This window comes from Schistocerca cancellata, chromosome 11 (genome assembly GCF_023864275.1).
Source record: "Schistocerca cancellata isolate TAMUIC-IGC-003103 chromosome 11, iqSchCanc2.1, whole genome shotgun sequence".
NCBI lineage: Eukaryota > Metazoa > Arthropoda > Insecta > Orthoptera > Acrididae > Schistocerca > Schistocerca cancellata.
Window position 1 is genome coordinate 107,630,928 of NC_064636.1, and position 16,489 is coordinate 107,647,416.

Genomic DNA, 16,489 nt, shown 5'->3' on the forward strand with positions numbered 1-16,489 from the left:
TTAGTTTTCTTCAACATTTCCTACCATTACCTAACTGACGGTCCCTTAAGCCATCAGAATGTCTCGTCAACTGATCCTTTCTTTTGGTCAAGTTGTGCCATCGTTTCTTTTCTCCCCAATTCTATTCATTACTGGCTTTTTAGTTACATGACCTACTAACCTAATCTTCAGCATTCTTCTGTAGTATCACATCTCAAAAGCTTCTATTCTCTTCTCACTTTAACTGTTTATTGTATATATTTAACTGCTGTACAAGACTACAATCCAGATAAATGCCTTCACAAACAACATTTCCAACATTACATTTATGTAAGACCAGCTATACACCTCAGCTTCACCACGGAAGTTCAAGAAGGGCCTCTACATAGCACTGCTTTTTAGGGTTCTCGTGCTCAATCAATAAAAACAGAACCCTTACAAAATCACTTTCTCAATACATTCATTTCTCGAGGCCTAGAAGTCAAATATAAATTATCGAAAGCAGCACAGCAAATTCATTAAATATTTTATAAACAAAGCAAAAGCAATAAATCTGTATACGCTAGCCAAGTAAACTCAATTTTAGTTTGTTGTCATACAGATAAGTGTGCAGGTTTTGTCAGTGATGTAAACTTCCAAAAAAATTAACAATGTCATCTAGTGATTATTAGGTGTGCTTCAATACTAAGAGTGCCATCTATTGTATCTTTGGTATAGTACACCGTCACTAAGGTTAACATCTGCATTAGTAAACTTAAGAAGACACCTAAACCTTTAAGTTAATGTATCTTCTTTTGTCCATGAACCAATTTTGATGAAATAAAGCCTACGAATTGCCCCAAACTACACTCTAGTTACATACGGAAAACCCCATGAAAATTCATTTAGAAGTTTTGGATTTCAGCATGTGCAAACAGATAAGACAGACACACAGAACAGTTTTAGAGTTTTATTATTAGTATAAATTTTTTATTTCTTTTTTTTGGTAGTGCCCTTCTAGCATCTCACTGCATTATATATCCCCTCTACTTTGGCCACCAGTTATTTTGCTGACCATATAGCACAACTCGTCCACTACTTTTAGTGTCTCATTTCTGATTTAATTTGACTATATTTAATAACATCTGTTTTACTTTTGTTGACGTTCAGCTTGTAACCAGCTTGGAGAGACTACCGATTCTGTTCTGCTGCTCTTCCAGTTTCTTTGCGGGCTCTGAAAGATTCACAATGTTAGCAGCAAACTTCAAAGTATTTATTTCTTCTCCCTGAACTGACATTCCATTTCCAAATTTCTCCTTTTACTGCTTTCTCCACATTCACGATGTCAAACCTTGTTCTGATGATTTAGCACAGCTGCTCCCACAAAGCTTGATAAATACTGACCTGGTGCTTCTTGGTGTGATATTTTCCATTTGAGTTAGCGCACAATTGTTTGGGAAGAAACTGAACAACATTTTCCAATAATATGTGAATCATTTATTTATCAAGAAACGCCTCCACTCAGTCATATTTTCCAGGAAATGAAAAGACATTCTGCATGATATACTCTAGTGAGGAGAGTTACAGTTTTTAAAAATCTAGTACTGCATGCAAATATTTGTACGTCTTGTTCAAGAACATCAGACCAGTACAAAAGGCTACAGGCATTTTTATAAGTGACAAAGAAGTGTCGTTTCTGAAATGAACGGTAATAACTTAGAAAGAAAAAAAAGTAGTAAATCGGTTTTAGTAGTCTCTGATGAATTAAGAAACTTTATTTCTTACTACAGTTCAGTTTTAAATTGATAACATTATAGGACCTATTCTTGCTATCCTTTGCCAGGGGTTCTTAGTAACATAAGATATTAATCCTGTTTGGCTCACAATTTTCGCTACAGAACAAGTTGTTTGAAATAAAAAGAAAACAATTTTATTACATTTAAGTCGCGCCAGAGTGTTGGTATGTGTAACTGCAATTTCTTTATGTCATCTAGTTTCTTCTCACTTAATTTCACATGGTATTGTGGATAAGCATGAGCACATGCTAACAATGGATAACAATGGACAGATGGGAGTGTGTGTGTGTGTGTGTGTGTGTGTGTGTGTGTGAGAGAGAGAGAGAGAGAGAGAGAGAGAGAGAGAGAGAGAGAGAGAGAGAGATTCCGATGATGGCCTTTCTGGTCAAAAGCTTACTTGTTTGACAGACTTTCTGTTGTGCCTATCTGTGACCCAGCATCTCCGCTATATAGTGAGTTGTAATCTATCCTTTTCATAACATTGTCATTAATCCATCATGAATTTTCAACTGTTTAACTAAATTCTGTTGTATGACACAATCTTTTAGTACCGAAATTCCATAAATTCCCTCACATGGAATGTGAGACTCCACTGAATGTACTGATTTTTTGAAGTATTTTGGGCACCAATTATAAAAATGAGAAATGTGTGTGGTTTGTACTATGTTAACAATAAATCAATTGTTTTTGTTTGAAGCTGTAATAATTCTACGTTCTAATGCAACGAACTACATTCTGCCTGATGTGCGAATATTCCTCTTTGTAACACCAAAATCACAAACAGACAAAATACTTGTCACACACCCATTTAGAGCAGAAATAGCAGCTCTACATATAAGTGCCATTTCTGCACTAAATTGAAATTTTACATCCTGTCCGTAGGCCAGGGATGTATGGTAAGTGGGTTCTTTCTATTAAAACTATACATATTGACTCTTCAATCACGAAAAAATGATTAAGTCTCGAGAAGTGTTGTTTTTTGCAATAAATGATTCATTTTGTTTCCTCTTTGCATCTGTGGCTTATGCTGAAAGACTTTTTAGCACATTGGGAAGGATGAAGAGTACTGTAAAACTCACAGTGACAGAAAATAGATTATCAGATTTAGGAGTAGTTCTTAGGAATTGACTTCGGCTAGTGAAATTTGCAAACGTACGTACATGTGTGTGTGTGTGTGTGTGTGTGTGTGTGTGTGTGTGTGTGTGTGTGTGTGTGTGTGTGTGACATATTTCTCATTGTAATATGTATCTCATACAGAGGCTTTGCCGCTCTGAGTGCCTGCTGCTTGGTAGGCACATACATCTACAAATGACGAAGTACTTACCAGCTGTGCAATCTCCCTCACAACAATCTCCCTCGTCGCCGTCAGCTCGTCGCGGTTGTCGGTGACGCGGAGCGCAGTGAGGAAGGCTTCACTCGTCAGTGGGATCTCCTTACACTGCAAACAAACAAGATGCTGTGTCCTCAATACAGTTTTATACAGTTAATTACAGATATGTGTTCTCCTTCTAAATAAAAATATGGAAGAACAGTGATTCTTGTCAACTCAAGATTCGGATGAATCCTTCCAAACCAATGTATCCAAGTTAACAACATCAGGTTTCCAGAATTTAAACACAGGCAACAGTATGTAAATTTGAAAGGTAAATATTTTTAGAAATAATACAATTACTTTGAAACTTCCTGACAGATTAAAAGTGAGAGACAATCTGGGCCTCACACCCAAAACCTCGTGTTTCGCAGGCAAGCATACCTACTGACTGAGCCACCTGAGCACAATTTGTGACCTCCCTTATAGCTTTATTTCCACCAGTGTCTCTTCTCCTAGCTTTTGAACTTCACAAATGTTCTCCGTCATAGCCTGCATGCACGAGAAATGGCTTCGTCACAGCCTAGGTAGTAAAATGGTCTGTTACAAATAATGTTTTTCCATTTTCTTATTTTTGTAACAATTAAAAGGTGGGCATCATATTATTGGATCGACAGTTAGCAAACACCTTGAAGAAGAATAGAGTGTGCACTTGTCCCACTGATGAAATAGTTTTTATATATATGATGCAAAGAAGTCTTCGTTTTGAAACTTCCTGACAAATTATTACTATGTGCCAGACTGAGTCTCAAACTCAGGACATTTTCCTTTTGTGGGCAAGTCCTCCACTGACTGACCAACCCAAGCATGACTCGCAACCCACTCTCACAGCTTTACTTTTCCGACAGGTCATTCCGTGTCAAGTCATCCAGGCCATGACACCCATTATCTAGTTGTGAAATGAGATTTTGTGTACTGCTATTATATCTAATATCATGAACTTCTGCCAGTTTATATACATTCTGGTGGTAGGCAATTGCTGAAAGTTTGATGCAATGCGTCACTTCAAAGCAAACTGTAAAAATTTGAAAATTGGCTTCAGTTCTTAAACAAGAATTGGTATGCTGACTGTTTTTCCCCTGAATATCCTTTAGGACATGTAGTTTCTGTAAACATGTTAGAATTGTCGATTTTAATTTTTGTAAATTAATTTTATTTTATTGTCAAATTAGAAAAATTATTTTGGTCACCTGGTGGGAACTGGAATACCACTTTAACATTCTCCGAGCTACCAAGGGAGCACACGGTGAGTTTCACTAACGTAAGTGGTCTTAAAAAAAACTAGTAACACTAAACTATGTTACAGCATCAAATGTAAATCATTATGTCAAATGGTTATTCTGTAATAAATTGTTATAATCTGGGCAGGACTTTGTGCTCACCCTGTATATACGGACAGCGCGAAGAGTGCAGCTGCCACTGTTCCGATGATACCCCTGTACTTCATCTTGAACAACAAAACTGAGATTTTCACTGAAATCCATTCAAATTAATACTGATCCTTCATCTAGTGTTTCCTTCTTCATTTTCAGATAATGAGGTTGTGATTGAGAAATAAAAGAGTGTGGAGTAAGTTTTTCTATTATCTTAATTAGTGTGTCACAGAATTCTAACAGAGATGTGATTCGAACACTTAAAGTCATTCAATGAACTGATATCCATCGACTGTACTGAACATCTCATCTGGGTCATAGTCTTCTGTTTCATTTTCTAAGTGGGTTTGAAACCAATGAACCGGTGGGGCATTTGTTATTTATATCACATATTATTTTAATTATATCTTGATATGTTTCTTTAATAGAAGTGGAATTTAGAAGCAATCTAAAGTTTTGGTGGTAAATGCACACACATACGGTATGTGTTCCTGATAATCCTGTAAGTATACACTGTTTTGGTCGAAGAGAAGCAAATTAGAGAATACAATTCAGTTAAATTACTGAAAACAAGACACTTTTTGTTCATAGGTATTTTTGCTGGTGTTCACTTTGCCTTTTTTCCCAGGCATTATTCTTGTATCACAAGCTGTGACATCGTCGTGAAAAAACACAGTGACCCGTATATGTAATAAGTATCCTTTAATTTATGTCTATGGTCACAATCTCTTTGTTTAACAGATTACCAGTTTCGGTCTTTAATGACCATCATCATATCTGCAGCAAAAATGGGAAAAATGTAAATACACTCGCACTGTGTACAGTTTGAGAACAATACATACACATACTGAAAAGTTATTGTTGTTGTGGTCTTCAGTCCTGAGACTGATTTGATGCAGCTCTCCATGCTACCCTATCCTGTGCAAGCTTCTTCATATCCCAGTACCTACTGCAGCCTACATCCTTCTGAATCTGCTTGGTGTATTCATCTCTTGGTCTCCCTCTACGATTTTTACCCTCCACGCTGCCCTCCAATACTAAATTGGTGATCCCTTGATGCCTCAGAACATGTCCTACCAACCAATCCCTTCTTCTGGTCAAGTTGTGCCACAAACTCCTCTTCTCCCCAATCCTATTCAATATCTCCTCATTAGTTATGTGATCTACCCATCTAATCTTCAGCATTCTTCTGTAGCACCACATTTCGAAAACTTCTATTCTCTTCTTATCGTCCACATTTCACTTCGATACATGGCTACACTCCATACAAATACTCTCAGAAACTACTTCCTGACACTTAAATCTATACTTTATGTTAACAAATTTCCCTTCTTCAGAAACGCTTTCCTTGCCATTGCCAGTCTACATTTTATATCCTCTCTACTTCGACCACCATCAGTTATTCTGCTCCCCAAATAGCAAAACTCCTTTACTACTTTAAGTGTATCATTTCCTAATCTAATTCCCTCAGCATCACCCGACTTAATTCGACTACATCCCATTATCCTCATTTTGCTTTTGTTGATGTTCATCTTATATCCTCCTCTCAAGACACTGTCCATTCCGTTCAACTGCTCTTCCAAGTACTTTGCTGTCTCCGACAGAATTACAATGTCATCGGCGAACCTCAAAGTTTTATTTCTTCTCCCTGGATTTTAATACCTTCTCCGAATTTTTCTTTTGTTTCCTTTACTGCCTGCTCAATATCCAGATTGAATAACATCGGGGAGAGGCTACAACCCTGTCTCACTCCCTTCCCGACTGCTGCTTCCCTTTCATGCCCCTCGACTCTTAACTGCCATCTGGTTTCTGTACAAATTGTAAATCCCTTTCGCTCCCTTTATTTTACCCCTGCCACCTTTAGAATTTGAAAGAGAGTATTCCAGTCAACATTGTCAAAAGCTTTCTCCAAGTCTACAAATGCTAGAAATGTAGGTTAGCCGTCAGTATTTCCAATGGAATGTTGTCTACTCCGTGGGCCTTGTTCCGACTCAGGTTTTTCAGTGCTCTGTCAAACTCTTCACGCAGTATCGTATCTCCCATTTCATCTTCATCTACATCCTCTTCCATTTCCATAATATTGTCCTCAAGTACATCGCCCTTGTATTGACCCTCTATCTACTCCTTCCACCTTTCTGCTTTCCCTTCTTGGCTTAGAACTGGGTTTCCATCTGAGCTCTTGATATTCATACAAATGGCTCTCTTTTCTCCAAAGGTCTGTTTAATTTTTCTGTAGGCTGTATCTATTTTACCCCTAGTGAGATAAGCCTCTACATCCTTACGTTTGTCCTCTAGCCATGCCTGCTTAGCCATTTTGCTCTTCCTGTCGATCTCATTTTTGAGACGTTTGTATTCCTTTTTGCCTGCTTCATTTACTGCATTTTTATATTTTCTCCTTTCATCAATTATATTCAATATTTCTTCTGTTACCCAAGGATTTCTACTAGCCCTCATCTTTTTACCTACTTGATCCTCTGCTGCATTCACTATTTCATCTCTCAAAGCTACCCATTCTTCTTCTACCTCTGTACAACCTCTGGTTGAAAAGTAGTACTGACAAAATTTGCATTTGTGTGCTTTAAATATGAAGACACATATCTGTTTCATAAAAACAAAGTCCTAATGTACTGCAGCCATACTGGCATCGTCAAATGTTAAATGCAGAATCAGCACCAGCATCGTCAAATACATATACATCACATCACATGCAGGAGTCATGTTGTCAGTAGTACTACTGTTTAAAACAAGCTGCCGTACAGTAGCCGCAAGATGTTTGTGTTGTAAGTTCACCAGATGTCATTAATGTCGGCATACCCTAGTTTTCAATAATTAATTGAAACAGCGCAAATAAAGGGGGACGCAATAGTTGCGCTGTTTCAATTAATTATTGAAAACTAGGGTATGCCGACATTAATGACATCTGGTGAACTTACAACACAAAAATCTTGTGGCTACTGTACGGCAGCTTGTTTTAAACAGTAGTATTACTGACAACATGACTCGTGCATGTGATGTGATGTGATTCATATGTATTTGACGATGCCAGTATGGCTGCAGTACATTAGGACTTTGTTTTTAAGAAATGGGTATGCCTCTTCATATTTAAAGTGCGCAAATGTAAATTTTAAATAAAAACTCTTTACTTTTTGCACTGTATCATGTGGCAATGTCTTGTCTTCTTTCCTGCTCAGCCACCAATAAAATATCCCTCTCCATTAAAAGAGCTCTTGCTTGTCACGCCAAGTATTCAGGAACCTGAAATTTAGAACTGACTTTCTGTCGAGACCACGTTGCCGGCACGAGAGTAAGTAACTGAATTTTTTCACAATTATTTGCATATTCTGTTTGATTTTGTCCTTGAGTTCATCATGATGTTTTGACTTTTCTTCCCGTTCTGTTAAATTACTCTCAGCGATAGTGCTTGCATCAGCAACCAGCTCAACTTGATATGTATGTGAAATTTTAGTTTTCCATTTCTGTTTGGCTGCTGCATACAGACTATGCTGAGCAACTGAATGCAGCTTTGCAGGAGATACTTCTAAGTTAGTTAAGCTAGTACTGAGCACAGATTTCTCAGGAGTCTGCACTTTCACATTACTGTCATTGATATAGTCTGGTGATGAGTTGTCACTTGCTTGTTTTTCATTTATAAGTTTGACACACACACAAAACAAATTGCTGTATGAATGACTGTTGCTTCGCCATGGTAAAAGTTCTTGTTCTTCACTGGTCAGTTCATTCACACAAGTCAGGGCGTTATCACATATATCTTGCAGATACTGTCCAAGAAAACACTGCCTACTTGTACTTTCCATACTCCTTCAGTCATAAAACCAATATTTGTCAATAATAATTCAAAAGATGATTGGTGTCACCTAAAAAATAATTAAATAATAAAAAATCATTCTATCCCATTGTTTAATTACAAAAGTATTTCACATTATTGCTGTAACATTAGGGGACTTACTTTTGTTTTGGAATGAATAGTTAAAAACTGCAACAATTGAATTTTTAACCAATAACTGACTCTGGGTACAACTCAGTATAAGAGCTCAGAACTGCATGCTCAGTGAACACATGACGGAAAACAAAGGAACTGGGTAATGCAGTACATGCAGTGGCAATAAAACAGTGTTCTCAGATATGATTTGTGCCTAGGGAAATCCAGGGTAGCCAACTTCAGCAATTCAGTGGTGCCACTGTAGTCATGAATTAGCAAATTCAATATTTCTTTTACAATAACCTTGCTTTTCACACTTCCAATATTTCTACAAACTGATTCTTATTGTGAGAAATAATGGAATATTTATAATAATACTGTAAATTTTTCAAAGGTATCTATGAGGGGCAATACCTTAAAAAATTATTATGTCCATGCATGGATTTTGCTTAAAAGAAATTATTTACTATTTTTTCTGAGATGTAGACGATCGATATTCGCTACAAGAAACATGACTAAAAAAATATAAACCTTCCTCTTTAACTAAAAGAAAATTCAAGCTTCCACAGCAAAAAATCTAGGAACTATTGAATTTTTAAATTATAAAGGAGCTTGTCTATGAAATCCTGAATACATATAACTTCTTTTTACCGTAAGTGAAAAAGTAATTGAGCTGCAACATTTACATTTTGGAAATGTGAATGTATCTAGGTAAACTTCCACCACCCAAAATTTCAAGGATTTGCATGACAATGGGTGTCATTTCCTGAAGTTTCTGGATGATTTGACGTGGAATGACACTGCCAGTACCTCACCTCCTACCTCCAGAACTTTTCAGAAGCTCTTCTGTGGATCTTGCAGGACTAGCAGTCCTGGAAGAAAGGATATTGCGGAGACATAGCTTTGCTACAGCCTAGGAGATGTTTCCACAATTTTTATCTGTCAGGAAGTTTCATACCAGTGCACACACCGCTACAAGGAAAAATTTCATTCTGGAAGTCTTTGCGTTGATATCTGAGCCACTTTCCCACAAATTCTTTGACCACCACATTGCTGCTGAGTTTTTTTTTCCATTTAATGCTTCCTCAGCTGGACCCAAGTTTGATCAAACGTTAAAATTCTGTTTAGAAAAGGGTCTACTTCCCTTTCATAGTGTCATTTCAAGGTATGTACAGTGTCTTGTGTTGTTGCATTAAACTCTTTTGGGACTCATTTTGTACTTGTTTTTCTGTAGTCGAGTTTGTTACTGGTAACATTATGAACAGCGAAAACATTTACTGTAACTGTTTTTGCAATACTGAAGCGGCAAGGAAACTGGTACAGGCATGTGTATTCAAATACAGAGAGATGTTAACAGGCAGAATACGATGCTGCAGTCGGCAACGCCTATATATGACGACAAGTGTCTGGCGCAGCTGTTGAATCAGTTACTGCTGCCACAATGGCAGGTTGTCAAGATTTAAGTGAGTTTGAAAGTGGTGTTACAGTCGGCGCATGAGTGATGGGACACAGTGTCTCCGAGGTAGCGATTAAGTGGGGATTTTTCCGTGTGATCGTTTCGCGAGTGTTTCATGAAAATCAGGAATCTAGTAAAAAATCAAACCTCCGACATTGCTGCGGCCAAAAAAAGATACTGCAAGAATTGCACCGATGACAACTGAAGAGAATCGTTCAACGTGGCACAAATGCAACCCTTCCACAAATTGCTGCAGATTTCAATGCTGGGTCATCAACAAGTGTCAGTATGCGAACCCTCCAACCCTTCCAAGACTAAGGCCCACTCTTGTAGCTTTGATGACTGCACAACACAAAGCTTCACACCTGGCCTAGGCCCGTCAACACCGACATTGGACTGTCGATGATTGGGAACATGTCGCTTGGTCGGACAGGTCTCTGTTCAAATTGTATGGAGCTGATGGATGTGTATGAGTATGGAGACAACCTCACGAATCCATAGAGCCTGTGTGTCAGCAGGGGACTGTTTAAGCTGGTGGAGGCTCTGTAATGGTGTGGGACGTGTGCAGTTGGAGAGATATGGGACCCCTGATATGCCTAGATAAACTCTGACAGGCAACACATACATAAGCATCCTGTCTCACCACCCACATCCATTCATGTCCATTGTGCACTCTGACTTGGGCAGTTCTAGCAGGACAATGCAACACACTACACGTCCATAATTGTTACATAGTGGCTCTAGGAACACTCTTCTGACTTTACACTTCTGCTGGCCACCAAACTCCCCAGACATGAACATTATTGAGCATATCAGGGATGTTTTGCAACCTGCTGTTCAGAAGGGATCTACACCCTCTTGTACTATTATGGATTTATGGACAACCCTGTAGGATTCACGGTGTCAATTCCCCTCCAGTACTATTTCAGACGTTAGTCAAGTCCATGACACGTTGTGTTGTGGCACTTCTGCGGGCTTGTGGGGGGGGGGGGGGGGGGGGGCTACACGATATTAGGCAGGTGTACCAATTTCTTTTGCTCTTCACTGTATATGGTCAACTGTAATACAGAGGTTTTCAGAACGTGGTCAATGTAGGTTTCAAGAGAAGGAGTTGACGCTTCACCTGGCCAGGCGGGATGTTCCTCGTCAGTCACTGAGGCTCAACTGTCTTTTTTATACCCACTTACAGAAATTCCTGCAAAGACTTTCAACATAATGTAAAATCATACAAGAAAAGACTTTATCTAGTTTTCATCTTCAGAATGCAAAAAATGGGGCACTGAATGTTGTTCAAATCTTCACAAAGACAAGCTTATTGTTAAATTCAATAGTGAGTTTTCAAAGGCAACAAATTTTACTTGTCAGCTGTTCTGAGCTCATCCCAGTGATGCCAACCTAAAGTTATAGAAGCACAAAACTACTACTAGAAACTACTACTACAAACTGCTACATTTCTACATCAATTTGTTCGTTTAATTATTTGATGTCCCCGGTATTATATAATTTCAGTCATCAACTTTACACACTGCTCTGAAGAGGCTAAAGTACAACTAAAATAGCAGAATTAGTCGAACTATATCAGATGATGCCAAGGGAAATAGGATCTGAGGTGCTAAAAGCACTACATGAGTCTTGTTATTTGGATATTAAAATAAGTGGCAATGGCTAAAGTTAGAGAGGATGTAAAAATCACACTGGCAATAGCAAAGAAAAGAATTTTGAGAAGAGAAATTTGCTAACACCAAATATACATTTAAATGTCACAAATTCTTTTCTCAAGGCATCTGTCAAGAGTGCAGCCCTTCACTGAAGTCTAACGTAAATGGTACGCAATTCATACAAGAAGAGAACAAAAGTTTTTGAAATGTAGTGTTATAGAAGATTGCTGGAGATTAGATAGAGTGGATCAAACAGCAAATAAGTTAATGTAATGAATTGCCGAAAAAAATTTTACAGCACGACTTGACTAAAAGCAGGGATTGGCTGATAGGACACACTGAGGTGTGAATGATTTACCAATAGAGGGGAGCATGAGGGGATGAAAATTGTAGAGGGAGACTAAGAGACAAATACAATAAGCAAGTTCAGAAGGATGTGTGCTGCAGTAGTTACGGAGATAGAAGACACTCGCAAAGGATAGAGCGACGCGAGTAGCTACACCAAACCGGTCTTCGGAGGAGGATGACACCAACAACAATGTGAGGAGACTAAAGAGGATGTCAGTTTGCACGTTTCCTCTCGCCAAGATAAGATATCAGGTTTTTCTTTTTCAACTAATACACTAAAGATGCACAACTGGCTGTGCGAAAGAAACTGTCACGGAAATTAAAACTAAGTCAAAGTAGGAGACGGGGCAACAGATTGGGTAAGGCAGAGAAGAGGCTGATAAGGGGATATATTTCCACATTTTTTGCAGTTGGTACAGATGATATAATGGCCAAAGAATCAGTAAGAGCTGACAGGATAATTACAAGCTTATGGCCATTGCTGGTTACCTAGTATGATGAGGGAATAAGAAACAGGAAGTTCAGCAGCAGTTTCGTACACAGGCAGAGGTGCTCGGGTTACCGAGTGAAATATTCACGAATGTGGGCAGGAAGATGGAGTGCAATGCTCAAAAACTTTTGCTGGCAGGGAGACAGGTGAAAAAGTCAACTGCTGTAAGTCTCTCAGTTTCATAGTGGAAACAAATGGAGAAACAGATGAGGAAGTCAATGGGAAAGGGAGTGAGCGTAACCTTTTCTGACAAGAGTACGGAACTCGATACGGAATGAAGGTGTTCCACATAGGAGTGAGGGAATAGTAGGCTGGTGTGCAATATTTAAGGATGAAAGCAACTTCCTCACGATATGAAACTACCAAATAACATCGGTTAATGAAACTGACCATAAACGGAACTGCTACATTATAGTACAGAAGGTAACTACACTGGTTATTAATCACAGTTCCCTTGACATTACAAAATGTGAGGTAGCATTTTTAATAGGGTGCATAACCTTCTCAAGCAATGCAAGCTCTGCAACGTGCTCTCACACCTGCCATAAGGTCGACTGGGAGGTCTCGTCCTACGGCGTTACATTCCTCCACCGGCACAGTTGAAAACTTCCAGACGGTCACTGACAAGTGTGGACACACCCCACACGTGCTCAATGGGATTTAAATTGGGGAACGGGCAGCCCAGACCGTTCGCAGAATGTCCTCTCATTCCGAGAGCACCTACACTCGAGATGACCGATGTAGCTGTGCACCGCCATCCGTAAAAACATCGGGGCCAAATGCACCGCCGAAAACACACACGCGGGGGAGGAGTAGTGTGTCACAATAATAATGATCAGTCAGTGTACTGTTTGTGCAAAGATTTCGAGGCTCGCACTGGGCACTGGGTAGCACTGGGTAGCTAAACGATTGTGTTCAACAATTTTTCTGTATGTATTAGTTTTTGCCACCTCTCGCTGTCTGAAGGTACACCCAGCACACACTGACCGAATCTGCTCTCGTCCGAAAAAAAAGCACGCGATTCCACTCCTCGCTGGCCCAGACCATACGCTTGTGGCACCATTTGAAATCTTTCAACATACTCACGACAGTCAATGATACGTGTCACTGCACTCCTTCCCCGTGTGTGTGGTTTCAGAGGTGCATTTGGTCTCGATACCTTTCGTAATGTCCAGGGGAACATCATGAATTTCAGTTGCTTCAGTGTAATTACTGTTCACAAATAAAAGTGTCATTTCTGTTTGTCTCACTGCACATTTCTTTCACTTGCCTTCTGTACTTCAGTGTAGTAGTTCTTACTACGTACGATCCAAGTTTCATAGAAAAAAGGGTTTTGAACAAAGATGCAGATTTACGCAATGGCATTTGACAGAACAACAGTGGGTCTAATAAGGACACACAAGATGAGAAACGAAGAAATCAGAGAGGTGGTAAAGGATGCACCTGTACAGGAGCCAAGGGTCTGAGCAGGGCACAAGTGATACAGGATTCTGAGGGAGAGGCACGAATTGAGACAGAGGCTAAAAGATGGGGAGAAAAGGAAAGACACAGTCGGCTGAAATGAATGGGGTAGAATATTTGGACAGAATAAGACTGGGAGGAACAGGATGGTAGTGGGCGGACAGAGGGTAATGTAGATGCCTATGTGTGAAGGCAGCCTAGGCAGTGGCTGCAAACTGTACCTCATGATTATGATGATGATGATATATGGTATACAATAAGCACAAAAGAGGTATTTTGATAGAGTGAAGCTTTTAATCAGCCCATGAGACATATTCAGCCAGCTCTTACAAGGAACAGTGTGTTACCTCAAAAGCTCACAAACTGCCTGAAAATGTACACAGAACTTAAACCACACATCTCAAAAAGGCTAGTACGAGTTATTCATATGTGGAACTGTGTGTCTTAACACAAGAGACATTTTAATGATCACCTAGTCACAGTCCGAGACAGGAACTTTGGTAACACGAAGACACGAAATATCAATATAATATTAGTAAAAACACACCACGCTAACAAACTCCTGCCATTCTCTCAATGTGGGCTACTTTAGGCAATACACACTGAGGTGACGAAAGTCGAGCACACTTCGTAACACGGTGCCGCAACTCGACGTGCCACGGACTCAGAGTTGTCGGAAGCCTCCTACAAAAATACTGAACCGTACAGCCTCTACAGCCATCCCTAATTGTGAATGTGTTGCCACTGCCAGACCTGTCCATTATGTCCCATAAATGTTCAATGGGATTTATGTCAGTAATCTGGGTGGCCAAACCATTTGCTCAAGTTGTGCTGAATGTTCTTCGAATCGACTGTGGCCTGCTGACACAGCACACTGGCATCCGTAATAATTCCATCACTGTTTGGGAATACGATTTCCGAGGAATGGTTGCAAATGGTGTCCAAGTAGCCAAACATGCAGATGACCCAGTCAACTCCGTGTAAACATAGCCCACACCATTATGGAGCTCACACAGTGCCTTGTTGACAACTTCAGCCCACGGCTTCACGAGGTACGCGTAACAATCAAACACTACCGTCAGCTCTCACCGACAGAAATAGCGACTCGTCTGACCGTGCCACAGTTTTCTGATCATATAAGTTCCAACTGGTACAGTCACGAGCACAGGAGAGGTGCCGCAGGCAATGTCATGCTCTTAGCAGAAGCACTCTAAACGATCGTCAATTGCAGTTGTTGTTGTTCTGGTCTTCAGTCCAGAGACTGGTTTGATGCAGCTCTCCATGCTACTCTATCCTGTGCGAGCTTCTTCATCTCCCAGTACCTACTGCAGCCTACATCCTTCTGAATCTGCTTAGTGTATTCATCTCTTGGTCTCCCTCTACGATTTTTACCCTCCACACTGTCCTCCAACACTAAATTGGTGATCCCTTGATGCCTCAGAACATGTCCTACCAACCGATCCCTTCTTCTAGTCAAGTTGTGCCACAAACTCCTCTTCTCCCCAATTCTTTTCAATACCTCCTCATTGGTTATGTGATCTACCCGTATAATCTTCAGCAATCTTCTGAAGCAGCACATTTTGAAAGCTTCTGCTCACTTCTTGTCTAAACTATTTATCGTCCACAATTCACTTCCATACATGGCTACACTCCATACAAATACTTTCAGAAACGACTTCGAGACACTTAAATCAATACTCGATGTTAACAAATTTCTCTTATTCAAAAACTCTTTCCTTGCCATTGCCAGTCTACATTTTATATCCTCTCTACTTCGACCACCATCAGTTATTTTGCTCCCCAAATAGCAAACCTCCTTTACTACTTTAAGTGTCTCATTTCCTAATCTAATTCCCTCGGCATCACCCGACTTAATTCGACTACATCCCATTATCCTAGTTTTGCTTTTGTTGATGTTCATCTTATATCCTCCTTTCAAGACACTGTACATTCCGTTCAACTGCTCTTCCAAGTCCTTTGCTGTCTCTGACAGAATTACAATGTCATCGGCAAACCTCAAAGTTTTTATTTCTTCTCCACGGATTTTAATACCTACTCCAAATTTTTCTTTTCTTTCCTTTACTGATTGCTCAATATACAGATTGAATAACATCGGGGATAAGCTACAACCCTGTCTCACTCCCTTCCCAACCACTGCTTCCCTTTCATGTCCCTTGACTCTTATAACTGCCATCTGGTTTCTGTACAAATTGTAAATAGCCTTTTGCTCTCTGTGTTTTACCCCTTCCACCTTCAGAATTTGAAAGAGAGTATTCCACTCAACAATGTCAAAAAGCTTTCTCTAAGTCTACAAATGCTAGAAATGTAGGTTTGCCTTTGCTTAAACCATTTTCTAAGATAACTCGTAGGGTCAGTATTGCCTCACATGTTCCAACATTTCTGCGGAATCCAAACTGATCTTCCCCAAGGTTGGCTTCTACCAGTTTTTCCATTCGTCTATTGCTACAGCCCATTAATGACAGGTGTCACCATACCGCCCTAACAGATATGTTCTTATCGTACGTCTTACATTGGTTTCTGGGGTTATTTCAAGCACTGTTGCCTTTCTGTTAGCACTGACACCTCTACATAACTGCTGCTGCTCTCAGTCATTATGTGAAGACAGAGGGCCACAGTGTT

The 16,489-nt window shown here is 39.7% G+C and overlaps 1 protein-coding gene across 5 annotated transcripts in view; it reads right to left on the reverse strand.

Moving 5' to 3' along the window:
* The window catches only part of LOC126108581 (sorting nexin-13-like), a 417,686-nt gene that overhangs the window by 248,235 nt on the left and 152,962 nt on the right, over positions 1-16,489 (reverse strand). For all 5 annotated transcript variants that reach the window (XM_049913874.1, XM_049913875.1, XM_049913873.1 and 2 more), the window contains exon 8: positions 3,079-3,192. In XM_049913874.1, the coding sequence (XP_049769831.1) occupies positions 3,079-3,192 (114 nt within the window). The remainder of the gene's footprint in view (positions 1-3,078; positions 3,193-16,489) is intronic.